The following is a 14,539-nucleotide window of genomic DNA, read 5'->3' on the forward strand; positions in this document are numbered from 1 at the left end:
CAGGAAGTAGCTAATTTGACTTTCCAGACAGCAGAATCATAAGCCAAATAAACCTCTATACTTTATAAATCACCCAGTCATGAGTATTCCTGCTTAGCAACACAATAATGGACTAAAACACATGAGCAATAAAATAACCCCGAATTTAGCTGGTCCTTCTTCAGCTCACAGTTCTAAGTTTTATAGTTTCACCTGAAGTCTTCAGCTAAAATCTATTTTCCAGCTATAAATGTTTAGCAAAGTCATATTTCAATTTAAAAAGATTCATTTAGAAGATATATGAGTAGTATAACTGGAATAACATTTTACCAAGAATTTTACAACACTAACTTTCCTACAGCTTATCCTGATTTATTTCACTATAATTAAAGAAGTTTTGATGAGTTAGCACATATTATAAAGCTTCTTTTAAAGAAGCATAAACTAGCTATGAAAATCCATTAAGAATTCATATTCATAATATGTTGAATAATTTAATAGTGACAAGTGAATAAATAGGCTGACAACCAACCAAATTCTCCATTTTTCCTGAAACATACAAATGATTTAAAGTAATAGTTTTTCTCCATACTACTTTTTATTACTATTTAAAGAGAATGAAACAATATTTCACATTTTCAACCCCCAATGAGAAACTTCAATAAGACAAAACTCTATATTTCAACCATTATGTTAGCCATAAAATATTCAGAGGAAACTTAGACTTGTTTAAGAGATTTAAATCATTTATGCTTTTGGAACACTTCATCCAAGAAAAATAATCTTGTCTATAAAGATACAGAACTTTGTTCTGAGAAACAGGAAATTATTACTACAGGTAAAATGGCAGAAAAGGGAAGACATTTTGATCACTGTGAATCTCCAACTAACAGTCGGACAAAGCAATCAGGACAAAGCAATCAGAATATGGAATTCATTCTGGAAAAATTATAAAGTGCATTCTAAAAGTTATTAATATCGACAGAAAATAAATAAAAGTGAGACTAATGAACTAAAGTAGGTGTAATGGAAACTTTAAATTGATATATAGCAAAATGAAAACCTAAATATTATTTTCTGGCTAAGTGTAGAGCTTAAAAATAAGTATAAACATAATATCTGAATTATGCCAGGAGATAAGTACATTAACTGCAGAGCAAAAACCAAGGTTCCGTGTGCTATCAAACACCAGAAGCAAACACAGAATGATGTCTTACAGAAAAAGATACAAACACACAGAACAGGAAACAACAGTTTATTTATTTTTATCTTATTTTTTAAAATTTAAAAAATCACACATTTTCCTCTCTACTAGGAAAGTAAATACAATATTTTAACACCTGAAAACTTAAATCTTAATTGTATGGGATTAATGAAGAACTTGACTGTTTTACTTCCCTAAGTATAGCTTCTCTCTATAAACCAATGAACTTTTCAAAGAATTCTGAGTTCATGACAGTAGAGATTTATGATGTATAAATATACTCATGATTCAATAAAGTATATCTTCAATACCATGAGTTCCATGAAGCAAAGTATTAAAGAAATACGAGTAAGAATCATATAAAAATGCTTTTTTGCTTTGTAGTACAGGTCTATAGATTTTTTTTTCTGATAACCACATCTTCAACAAAATAGCCTGATAACCTTATCTTTTCTATTTATTCTATGCCGTATAACATGAGTTCTGTTCAAGTAATGTAACTGCTATCCTGAGAGAATTTTTCACTAATCTCTCCTTTTAAAAAGATACTTGGTTACGTTTCTTATGGTCTACCCAAGCCCTTGAAACTTGATCAAGAAAAGAAAATATAACATAAAAGTATGTCCTTAATGTCCAGCAGTTGTTAATACAACACTTATTTGACTCTGATCTACTCCATTTTCCATACTTACTGCAGTAAGTGGTTATTTGTGGCTCTTAATATGTACATGAACAGTTAAAATATCTGATTTCCTTCTTCACTAAACACAATGGAAAAATACTATTTACTAATGTAATAACGTAAGGCAGTTGGTAGAATGAACTTGTAAATGTTGTTCAACATACAGACTTCCAAGACTTAGCAAAGTAGTTTCTCAGCCAAGAGGAATGGAAAAAGCAATGAAACGGCAGTCCCTTAAATATGTTCCCCCTAAATGATAAGCAAGAGCCAGATCTTGAATTTGTTTCCCTGATAACTCTTAAGTAAAACTACACTTCATCAATTCTGCGCACATGGAGATTACTGTATCACTTTGAGGCCAAAATCTACTTATACTACATTAGGTTTAAATAAATAAATGCTAAATAGTATGAATCTTTAGAACAAAACTCAGCATCATGCTCATTTTTATAGTTCAAATACATTAATTCCCAACAACTTGACAAACATATTCTTTTTTTTTTTTTTTAAGGTTTTTTTGCCATACGGCATGTGCGCTCGCTAAAGACAGAGACAGAGAGGGAAAATGGCCATGCTGCAATCTCCTCTTCTCCATTCTCTCCCTTGGGATTTTGGGCAAGCCTGCACACACACCTGTGCTGCCAAGTCCAGGACTGGAACCATGGTTGGCCATGTGAGAGTCCAGTACCTTAATCATAATACCACCTGCTGGCCCTTGACCAACTTATTCTTATTAAAATTATTAGAGAGAGTAGTAATAAAAATAAAAGATATTTCTGCCCCTCTTTTCTTTGATATAAGCACAGCATAATTTTTTTTCTATCTAGAGAACTTGAGGAAAGAAGTTCCTATGATAAATAATTGCTTTCCACTGTGATTATCAGAGAAAAATTAGTTTTTGTAACCTACATAGAAAGCTTGGTAGTGAATATAATCTTCCAATTACATATAATATTTTATAAATATTAATGTGAACAAATTACCACACCTTAAAACAATTCCATTTACTATTGCTTTAAGATCACAGTTAAAAATTTACATTTCTTTTTCTCATTGGGGATTTTGGCACCAAGTAAAATATGTCTTTCTGATTGTTCATACTCTCGTTTTTTTCTTCCTTGTAGTAAGTTCCAAAGTTATAAATACAACCAAAGAAATTAAAAAATTGTCTCTTCTCTATGTAATATTTTATCATATTATATCTTCTCAATAAAAAGATATTCTTCCACATTCAATCTTATCAATCTTTTTGTGGCTAGATAAACAGTAATAGTCAATGTTAAATTAACAGAAAAATGTCTTTTAAAAGTCCATTGTATTTTATCTAGCCACTCAATACAATCAACAGAATATTATCATTGCCTTTGTTAAACTATTACTTAAAGGTTTTAAGCTATAACACACAGATCTTTTTAAAAAATCAAAATAGGCACACTTTAAAGATTAGGTTGTAATTCTTTTCCAAGGGTGAAGGCAGCATATCTAGCACAGTATATCATGAATAAATACACAATGGATTGCTTGAAAAAAGTCAAAAAGAAATGAAACGGCATGTTTCTTAGAGATCAAATATTTTCTATTTCTAATGGCAATGTCACATGGTAACACAAATCCCTGAGGTTTCAGATATGAAAACTCGCCCAGCTCAAAATACGTCTTCCTTTATAGATAAAAAGTTAATAAATAGAAAAGATTCATAATTACCTCAAATAATTTTCATTTGAAAAGAGAAAGTTAGTGATAATGACAGAGTAATTAATGTCTTCGATTTACTACCGAAGCATGAAGAATAATTAGGTTTGGAAATACAACAGAACTTACTTTTCTGATGTCATCTAAAGTGTTAATCTCTGGAGACAAACCACCGTGTACACACAGGAACTGTTGGTTCATCAGGGCGGCCAGGGGAAGGCAGTCAAAGGCATCCATACAGGCGTCATAAACGCGTTCTGAATACTTTATTTTACCTTTTGAAACATGATAAAGATGTATTTTACACTCACAATTTCATACTCAGATCACTGCACTAAAATGGTTTTGTTTGTTCTTAATGTTGTCATGCTGGTACCATGTCATTAGCATAAAAACTACACACTGCAAAATTCCACAACATGAGTGAATATGGTTTTTAAGAGTTATATATCAACCTTCATATCTAGTGCTTTCTGTTTCAGTCCTTCATCTGTATTTTAGAACATTCATAATGTTTTATATAGCAAAGGAGAGAATTTATCTATATAGCCTGGCTATTCAACTGCAGATGTATCACACATATACAAAAATACACAAACAACTGGAATAATAATAGAAAGGCCATAAAGCTAAATGATACTTCTTAATAATTTTATAGAAAAGAAGACAGGAAGAAATTTTCTAAAGAAGTTTCTGCCTCACTGCCCCTTGCTTTCCCTTATCAACTTATATCTAATGTTTTGAGAGTAACGTCTTTATGATCCATTGAATTTAAGATAAATGACAAAGAAAATTTTAAGTTTCAGTGGACAATGGGGAAAACTGAGAGCAGGAAATAGAATTCACATGAAGTCCTTCCTGCTAGTGTCTATGTCTAAAGGAAGAAGTCAGCTTTAATTTTTAAGATACACTAGGGCCGGTATCTACTGAGTACAAAACAGAGGCATAAAATTCAATCTTTGATTTTTTTTTAAGGTATTTACTAGAGGGTGTGTATGCGCACCAGATAGAGAGAAAGAAAGTGAGAAACCAGCCCCCCAAGCCCCCACCCAGGGATGGCCATGCCGCAATCCCTTCTCTCCTTCATTCTTGTCTTGGGATTTTGGGCACACATGTGCACACATCTGGCATGATTCTGAAGGCGCTGGGTCCAGGACTCTAACTGCAGTTGGCCATGTGGGAGTCTAATGCCTTAACCACCACACCACCTGCTGGCCCCATTTGTTTTTCTTGAGTAATAAATTATAAAAGTGTAAAATTATTATTCAAATTGTAGCATTCTGACTACTTTAGGAGGGTAATTTAATCACTTATTTCTCACAACATTAATTCAAATTCTTCATAAAGAATTTTTAATATACAAAGGAATTCTGAATTCTTATAACTCTCCATGCTTAGAAAGAAATATGGAATGATATAAAATAGTGTCACTTTAAGTGTCTGACTTTAGGTTATGGGTCATAATATAATGTGTTCTTAATAGCTACTAAAATGACTATTGAGAACATAACAAGAAGCATAAAATATACTTACATTCTTGTTTAAATGTGAAATACTCTGTTAGATGTCTACATTCATGATTTCCACGAAGTAAAAACAGTGTTTTGGGGTAAAGAATTTTCAAGGCCCACAAATACAGCACACACTGAGGAAAATAAAAATAATATAAAAATCAGTATCATTTCCATTACATGTTCTACTGTACACATACCATGAAAGCATGAGTCAACTGTGTTACTATGACTAACCGTCCCCCAAAGATTAGATTACTAGGAACAATAGTGACCTTCAAACAGAAAACTTTAGTTTGCTACAAAGCCAAGGTGCATCGACACCTCCAATACACAAGCACCAAGGAACACAGACCACACAGAACGATCAACGGCACGTGGTTACAATAGAATTCTCAGCCTGTGGGGAGTCAGAGGCTGCTTTAGAGAAAAGAAAATGCAGACAAACTGATGTGAAAATATACTAAAAGGAAAACATACTGATGTAAAAGTATAAGAAAAATAGAGTAAACAATTAATAAATGAAAACATTCATCCGTATAAAGCGAATTATTTAAAAAGTCAGGTAATGTAAATGGAATCATTGGAAAGGAAGGGTGAAACAAGTGGAAGGCAAATGCTGACAAGCTTAGGCTAACTTAGATCGTGTCAGGGTTTTCTATTACGTTCTCTCCTCCCTGCTTCCTTCTCCCCCACCTTTTCTTTCATTTCAATGTTTTTGATACATAAAACCTTAAGGCTGTATTTTATATATAAATACAATTATGCTGAAGGCCAGGGAATCTCACTACACATGTGATAAAAAAAAGGGGATACATCTCGTAAACCATTGAACTCTCAAATGAGTTCCTTGGGCATTGAAGTTTGTGTTACAATGATGGCCCCTACGCATTCATCAGGTTTGGAACAAACCACGTTGACACAGTCTTCCTGGAATGTGCATTTGGGTAACTGGAATCTTCAAGGATTAATGCCAATTTCATTATCCTCTACAGTCCTTCATCAAGGATCCCCAGGCGGGCCAACACATCACACACTGCTAATACAAACTGCTCCACTGCCTGGGACCACAGGGGAGTCCCTGGCTTGATTTCCAATCCAACCTAAAGGCCAGCATGGGGGCATGTGGAATCCTAGTGACTTAGGAGGCCAAAGGGATTGAGGCCTGGGGAACACAGTGAGAGGCTGTCTGAAAAAGCTAGACATGGCCGCCTGCACCTGTGGTCGCAGCTACTTCAGAGGCTGACAGAGGAGGATGGCAACTCAGTGAGACCCTCCCTCTCTTTAAACCAAAAACAATACACAGGCCACAGAAAACCAAACTTTGACCAACAAGTATACTTTTTTATGATCTAAGGGAGAAGTTAATAAGACAGAGAAACCATAAAAAAAAATGAGAGAAGTTTTATTATGTTTACTAAAATCTGAAACCAAACACATGTAATATTTACATTTTAATATTCAGCTTTCTGACTATTTAGCTTAGAGAAGACAAGTAATTTCCACAGGGAAAAGCTACTGACAATTTGTTTGCTACCTGTGATGAATAATCACATCTGCTGGATTACAACGTAATTGGTGAAATGAGTGGAAACGAATTATGTTCGAATGTGCAGCTTACGTTTTAAAGAAAACGCTAGTTATGAGACCAAGTGTGTATTATTACATTATTCAAGCAAGATATTGTCTCCAACTATGTAGTGACTGAAAGAAACAAAATGATTTGCTGACATAAATTATATATACATACATTACTTGAATTAAGTTTAAGTACAATTTTCTGACAGTTATTAGCTAAAGTTCCTGTGACCAATGCTTTTTTTCCCCTAAAAAGTTGGCCAAATGGTTTATACAAGCGAGCCATAAGGCACCATGACCTGCTGATGCATGGAAAGTTCCCTGTTAGTGCAGTGAGCCGTTCAGCAGCTCGGTGAGTCTGTTTGCTGTGTATCTGGTCATGGCCTGGCATCACACTGGTTGTTATTTCAGAATGTCTAACTTTGAATATGAATAGGTATGTACAGGCTTTTAAAATGATATTTTATGTTGAAATTCCTATACTGAATGTATTTTATTTATGAACTGGGGAAGCCATATATGTTTTTGGCTGCACTGTAAGTACCTCAAAAAGTGTTTTCTTTGGTAACTGAAGTACAAAACCGTGAACATGTCTTACACTGCAGGTGAGTGAATACTGACACGCCCATGGCCCCAGTAAGCTGCCACCTACACCAGCTGTATTTCAGCCCCCAGAGGCTGCCTGTGTCCCTCCAAACAACTGCCACAGTTCTGGTCAGTTTTGAGTAGTTTTTCTTGTGACCATTTATTTTAAGGCAAAGTTATTAACCCTGCCAACTAAAATGTATAATACAATTTAAAAACTCTACACAAATACTAGGGGAATCACATTCTAAGACCACCTTTTGTTTTGATGCTCGCATGGGCTTTATCCACTTAATTACTATCACTCTTTCATAACCGAAATTCAAAGAATGATAAAGAAATGTTCTATGCTAAATATTCTATCATTTTTCTTCCTCTCCCACCCAAATTGCCAGAGGTCATATGTGCGGGCCAGAGAGAAATGGAGAGTCAGGGTCAAAGCAAGAGAAGCACCACCCAATGGGGCATGGTCACACCACAATCTCGGATTCATTTTTCTGTCCTGTCAGGATTTGGGGCATGCACACACATGCACCCGGCATGTTTTTCAAACCACTGGGGTCAGGATTCAGATCACCCCCCAGCTCCCTTAGCCCCTAGAACTCAGGGCCAGCCCACTATTCTATCATTTCTATCTGCTTTTTATTTATTTGTTTATTTAAACATTTTTCTCTTTCTTTTTCATGAGAAAGAGAAGAGACAGTCAGACAGACAGGTCCCCCCACCAGGGTCTTGCCGTACTGCAATCCCATCATCCCTTTGCGGCCACCCAGAATCACAGGTGTACTCGGTGTGTTTCGGGTGACCCAACAATCCCCAGGCCTCCCCTTATGGGTCCAGCATCACATGTGGCCTCCTACCACCTCACCGCTGTGCCTGGGCTCTGCCTGCCTTCGAAGTGATACTGTCTGCACTTAATTTCCATAGCTATGAATGGACAGAAAGTGCCCAGTGTATCCTAGCAGTTTAGGAAATACTAGCGCCTGTCCTGCACCTGCAGAGAGGGAAGAAGGCAGGGGAGAAAGGAAGCTAGGAGAGAAAGGGGAAGGAAGAATGAATGAGCGAATGAACGAACCAAAGAGTTCTTTCAATTTCCAACTTCGTGGCTCAACATATCCCCAAAATAAGAGCCCTCTTTCCACATTTCATTTCCTCCTCCCCTGTGGCAAGAATAAAATCTCTCCCCAGACACTGAATCAACCACAAAGGCAGCCAATATGGAAGAAGTGGCCGAGCACGGAAAGGGAAGGCCGGGTGGTGCGCAGAGTCTGCCAGCTTCGCCCTCAACATCTGGCGGGACAGAGCTGCCAAGCACAGCACGGCCTTGCTGCTAACTCTTCTGCCACCTCAAGTTCTAACATCTGGAGCGTGAAAGCTCCTAACCAAAATGAGAACCTGATATCCGTTGTTAAAAAAGACAAGTGTCTTGTAAAATCTAATCATAATCAATAAAGCCCTGGAACAAAAACTGGGTAAATAACTGGTCAGCTACTTTTGTTTATGTGGTATAAGCTGGCTAATTGGATTCAAATTTTCAGTGAGTTAATTAGTGTAAAAGGTGGAGACAGAACACCACGTTCCACTGGCCTTTTTGCATGGGGAGATGTAAATGAGCTGCATGAATATCTCAACTGGATCCCAACTGTCTTTCTATTCTTACTCTTAATTAAACGAGTATTTACAATGGACAGGTAGTTTGGGTTACCCAATCTGAAGGGCTAGGCATCCTTTATCTTTCAAATCATTTGAGTCATAGACATGGCATTCTTCTGTTTTATTGATCTATATTCGCCAATGAAGTGGCACGCAGGACAGCACTGTCTTCATTGGTTTAATTGGTTCACTAACAATAATAGTGCAATGATTTGCTTTGTAATTTATGCCTTTTAATAAGCATTCTTTAAAAACTGTACAGTGAAGAAGGATGCCAAAGAGGAAGCAAGGAAGTGAAAAAGAAAACACAGTTCTAGCTATAGACTCATCAGCTCTTTAATGCTCTGAACCCTTCCCGTCAAAAGCGCTCCTGTCCCTCACTGGACAGTGAAGGGTGCACGCTGGCTGGAAACTCCTGACATGTCAAACGCGGCTCCAGTAAGCCTGGGCCGACAGGCGCGCAGAGGAGCAGAGAAACAGCACTGCACTCTAAAGACGGCTGCCTGCAGGGACAGCAGCTGATTTCTCCCTCATGTCTGTGGCGTCCTCTGTCACCTAACAAGGGCTGCAGCACCGCTTGCTTGTTATTTCCAGGCAGAAGCATGGGACACTGCCTGACTTGCTGTGGCTCATTCTGGTCAGTGAGTTCACAGCTGATAAACACAACTCTTCACAGTGAAATGTGTTTGAGGCCGGGGTTGAAATCTGGATGTCGGCAGAGGAGGGGTGAGCTGTCTGCTAAGCCCAGGCAGAAGGGGCTCGCTCTGTCTCCCATTCTGACTGTTCTCCTGTCTTCTCAGCCCCAGGCCATGCGTACACAAACGCTTGATCAAAGAGTTGATGTGTGTGACACAAGCATCCAAAGGACGACTCTTTGGTGTAACACAAAGTACTACCCAAAACAAAATTGCCTCCTTCATCCCGACTCACAAGCTTGCTTATTTTATGTGGGAAGTGATTTCTAATTTTGGCAAAAAGGAGACTGGGGTGTCGGCGGGGGGGGGAGGTTGCATGAAACAAGCTCTGTGGTTACTGAGAGCACATTCCCCAGTGCCTATAAATATACCCAGCAGACACTGTTTGAAACCTGAATTGAAATCTGAATTTCCTCTTCAAAGCTGATCTGTTAAAAGTTAAAGTAAGTGGTCCTCAGCCCGGAGGCCAACCAAAGGAAAATACCTGCAGGGGAGCCCTCAATTATCCAGGGGAATCAAGAAGCTTTTGGGGCCTATTTGGATAAGACGCTGGAAAACTGAGCGCTGACTTGAGGATTCTTCTTAAACCAACAGTATCATCCTCATAGAGAATATTTTGTATTTAATACTTTCACTTTCAGGGAGAGGCTGTGGGTGCGTGTCGGCACAGGCGTGAGTGACCGACAGCGTGGAGCAGGCTCTGCGTCTCCGACTTGTGCGTTAGGTGCGGTACTGGGACGCATGTCTACCGACTATACTAAGGCCGATGTGGGGGCATAGTGGGAGAAGCACGGGCTCTGACTTTGGGTTTTAGCATTGCCCTTGTGTTTTGTTTTGTCTCTTTAAGACACAGTCTTGCTATTTTGCCCAGACTAGCCTCAAGTTCATGATCCTTCTGAGGGGCTGAGATTATAGCTGAGAGCTACCAGGTGAGATAGGGAATTGAACCTGTGGACTCAGCTGCAGGGCACGATATCTTAGCAGCGCACACCACCATGGCTGGGGGTCCAGCACTGCCATTTACTATGGTGACCCTCTCTAAGCCTTTGTTTCTACACCCACATAGGAAGACAGTTACCAGTTTCTTCCAGAGTTGTGAGGAATGAATGAAACCCTTCATGCTATGCAAACCTCAGTACTGCAGCATGCAAACAATGTCAGCTTCTTTAATCCAAACAGAAATCCCCCCAGTAGTCTAACTGTATTGTATCCAAATACATGTTCTATTTTAAATACAATGATGATGTTACTAAAATACTATAAAGCCCCTCAAACTCAATCATTTTACACACAAGACGTTTTGTCATCTTTGTATGTATATGACATGTCCCTGGGGCTGCAGTCTCAAAACTCCTGGAGTTTAATTAAAGAGCTATTTTCAAAGATGAGGACTCTGACATATGCATCTCAGAACTGCTAAATGTCCTATGATACCTACATTTGATGTCACCAATATTTGATTCTTTGATCCTTTGCTTGGATTTTGAGAGGCATATACTACACAAAATATTGACACTTTCCAATTCCTACTCCACATTTCTAGATTAACTGTGGACAAAGAAAAAATTTGCTTAGGAACAAGTTAGTAAGTACTGTTTCTCCACTTCTTTATTTGAAAGAAATAGAGCTCTAAAAAGCTCTAATTATGATGAGCTCAAGTGGTTTGAGGCCAGAAGCAAAAAAGCCTGTCCTCTTGAGTAAAAAATGAAAGGTAAAAAGAGACCAATATGATTAAGAAGGCAGAGTTGGAGAGATGAAGAAGAACAAGTCCAGTTGAGTCAAATGCACCTCAAGCAACACATGACTGAGTGCTTTATTGTTATTACTCAATTAATAAGAAATAATATTACTGCCCTTGAGTAGATTAAAAAAAAAAGATACAAACCAAAATGTTAAAAATCACCATCACTTGGTGAGCAAAAGAGATTATTCCCAACAGGACTGTCTCAGAATTTCCTCACCAGGTAGGTGAACATTAAAGATAACAGAACCTCTATTTCATTTGTCCTCAGAATATCATCCTTCTTAGCCGCACTATGAATGTTAAATTAAGATAAAGTTAAGCATCATAACAATAATTTTCCAAATATTAATTCAGATTCTGCATAGCTATAACTCAAGGGAGTATCAAAAGCCCTCTGATTGCCACTGCTGCTTCCTGCCGTCCGTAGTCTTCCACCAACTTGCCGTGTCAGAATGACCCATGGTCGGCTCAACGAATTCTAGCCTGTGGTATGCGCGTTGAAGTAATTGTGCCTCTTGTGGAAGACGTCCTTAAGCAAGAGGGCATACCCTTCTCTTTCTCCTTTTCTTCCTTGTTGAATGTCATGTGGAGACATGATGGGTAAAGGTGGCATAGCTGTCTTTGGTCATGAGGCCACCTTTACAACGAGGCCATGAACATCAGAGCGATGAGGCAGAAGGACCCTGAGCCCAGCATCATGCTGAATGCACCATCCAGCTCTGGGTTTTTTCCAGAGAGAGAAACTTCTAGCTTGTTCAAACCACCACTGCCTAAGGGTTTGTTAGGCTGTTGCAGGCAAACACTGGCCCTACGGAGAGACAAAGGTCTTCTATCATCTGAACTCAATCACCCTTCCCTGCTAGTTTAGCTGGTCAAGTTGGTCCAGGAATAAGAATAGGGCACATTAATTTCTTTCACTGTACTCCTGCTCACGTTGGTTCCCCCTCAAATAAATCCTACTTGTTCTTTGATTCCATCTTTCTCAGCCACATGTGCTCTCAATTTTCTCTCTCTTTTCTATATGCTACCGACATGTTTTCTATACTTCCTTTATCACACAATTTTAACAATCCAAGCAAGGAACTGAACCACAGAGAACCACTTACTGGGTCATCAGAAAAATCATGACCCTTTTTTTTTTTTGCATAGAAAAACATTGACAATACATCATAACTTTTCTGATGACCAATATTTTAGGTTTCTGATTCCACATGGACAGTAGGGTTGTATTTTCTAATACAGATTTTGATTTACAGAAAGGAAGGAAGAGTGTTTTATTTCTTCAAATTCTTCACAGTCCTGATCACATGAAATACATACACATTTCATGTGCTTGTCTGAACCAAATGGAAAACATAAATACCCCCAATTCACTTTCTTTTTGGATTTATACACTATTTCTTCTCCTCTCTCCCTCCCTATCATGAATAATTATGAAATTTGTGATTCTTAAATGTAGTAAGAGGAGAAGAACTGAATAACCAAAGAAATAAAATTGGTATGATAGCCTTAAAAATAAAATTCATTTCAGGGTAAGATATTTTTCAACATTAAATATACCTTTGGTAAATAAAATAATAAAAATTTAAGACATAGAATCTTCTTATATGATTATTTTTAATTAATGGTATTAGCTTGTGACTTTAGTAAAATTGATTTCTTTCTGTAAGAATAACGGTTTTTCTTTTTAACGTCTTTTTTTTGAGAGCATATATATTGTCAGCTACTATCCATGACCTCAGATCCTTTAAAACTCATTTTTATTTTGAATCATTTCTTTCCCAAACCATTTATTGAGTCTTGTTATAAACGAGACCCCACAGGAGGCACCAAGAACAAACCATATGACTAAAACAAGGTTCTTGCCTCTGTTTTGAATGCACTTGCTACTTACATAATGCAGGTGTAGATGGGAGGCGAAGGAAGAATCTCTACTCAAAGCTATGAGTTTTGTTTTAATTAATGAGTTTGACAAATTACCCTATTTAGATGACAGGTGTCAAAAGAGACAAAATACAGCAGCTGGCAGAGTACTCACATATACACACACACACACGCACACACACACGCACACACACACAATCACAGACATGCATGCACTTTGCTAGTGATTTACACAGGTCACTTACTGTGTCACTATTACAAGGCATAAACGTGCAAACATATTTCTACTTATTTGATCAACTGTGATTAGTTCTTTCAACAGGAAGCAATTATCTACTGCAAAAATAAAATCTAATTTTTGCACATTTGAAAGCATATACTATGTACAAAAGGCAAAATATGACAGTTTATCATTTCCTTGGCATCCCTAGACATTAAAATGCACATGGGAATCAACCAAAAACAGGACATGCTATGTCCCATTAAGTAAGTGGATTAAAGTTCATGTTACAAACTAGGGATTTCTTAAGACAATAAACATTTACTATCTACATTTTGCTAAGATGTTGATGATCCATAACCTAGCAGCTCACAGGAAACAATGTGGACTTACTTCGATACTGAAGTACCCTCTGTCAACATAGTCCCCCAAGAAGAGGTAGCGAGTGTTGGCAGGAGATCCCCCCACTTCAAAGAGCTTCATCAAGTCAAAGAATTGTCCATGGATGTCCCCACAAACTGAAAGAAACAAACGCAATTCATTTTACAGTCATGTTAAGAGTCTGAGTAGGACAATACAATTTTAGAGCCAGAAGGAATTTAAATATCATTTTGCTCGATCATTCTTTTCCAGAACAGAAAAGTGAAATGGAAAAGCTAAGTACTTTGCTGAAGATTCCAAAGTTAATTAGAGACCTGGTTCTAACATCTAGGTCTAGTTCACAGGTTAACTGGAAAAATGAAGATGATAACATAGCGTACGTTTAATAATTCTGTATCAGAAGGAACAGGTTCTCTTTAAGTGGTAGGAATCTTTATACCTGCATTATACTTACAGTTCATACCAAAAATTACAAAGCAAAGCAGGTTTGGCCAGAAACCATGCCTTTAAATACCCTGCATTAAGTTTGGAAATTGGAGAAAGGAATTTCAAGGAAAGAACATAGGGAGCAAGACACTTTTTTCCTGCAACTGATTGCAGCCCCGTCAAATGCTGGTGACCCTGACACCTTCTGTAGCCTCTCTTCCACTGGCTTTCTCTTATTCACAGATTTCCCATGAGAGGGAAGAGGGTCAAATACAAACAAGGTAAGGTTCAGGATAAACATGAAG

General features: G+C 37.7%; 1 protein-coding gene across 2 annotated transcripts in view; it reads right to left on the reverse strand.

Annotated features, from left to right (window-relative positions):
• PPP3CA (protein phosphatase 3 catalytic subunit alpha) overlaps positions 1-14,539 on the reverse strand; it is a 161,221-nt gene that overhangs the window by 63,046 nt on the left and 83,636 nt on the right. For both annotated transcript variants that reach the window (XM_027767270.1, XM_027767269.1), the window contains exons 2-4: positions 13,821-13,945; positions 5,091-5,202; positions 3,687-3,832 (exon numbers count right to left, since the gene is read on the reverse strand). In XM_027767270.1, the coding sequence (XP_027623071.1) occupies positions 3,687-3,832; positions 5,091-5,202; positions 13,821-13,945 (383 nt within the window). The remainder of the gene's footprint in view (positions 1-3,686; positions 3,833-5,090; positions 5,203-13,820; positions 13,946-14,539) is intronic.

Source organism: Tupaia chinensis, unplaced genomic scaffold, assembly GCF_000334495.1.
Source record: "Tupaia chinensis unplaced genomic scaffold, TupChi_1.0 Scaffold144137_1, whole genome shotgun sequence".
NCBI classification, from domain to species: domain Eukaryota; kingdom Metazoa; phylum Chordata; class Mammalia; order Scandentia; family Tupaiidae; genus Tupaia; species Tupaia belangeri.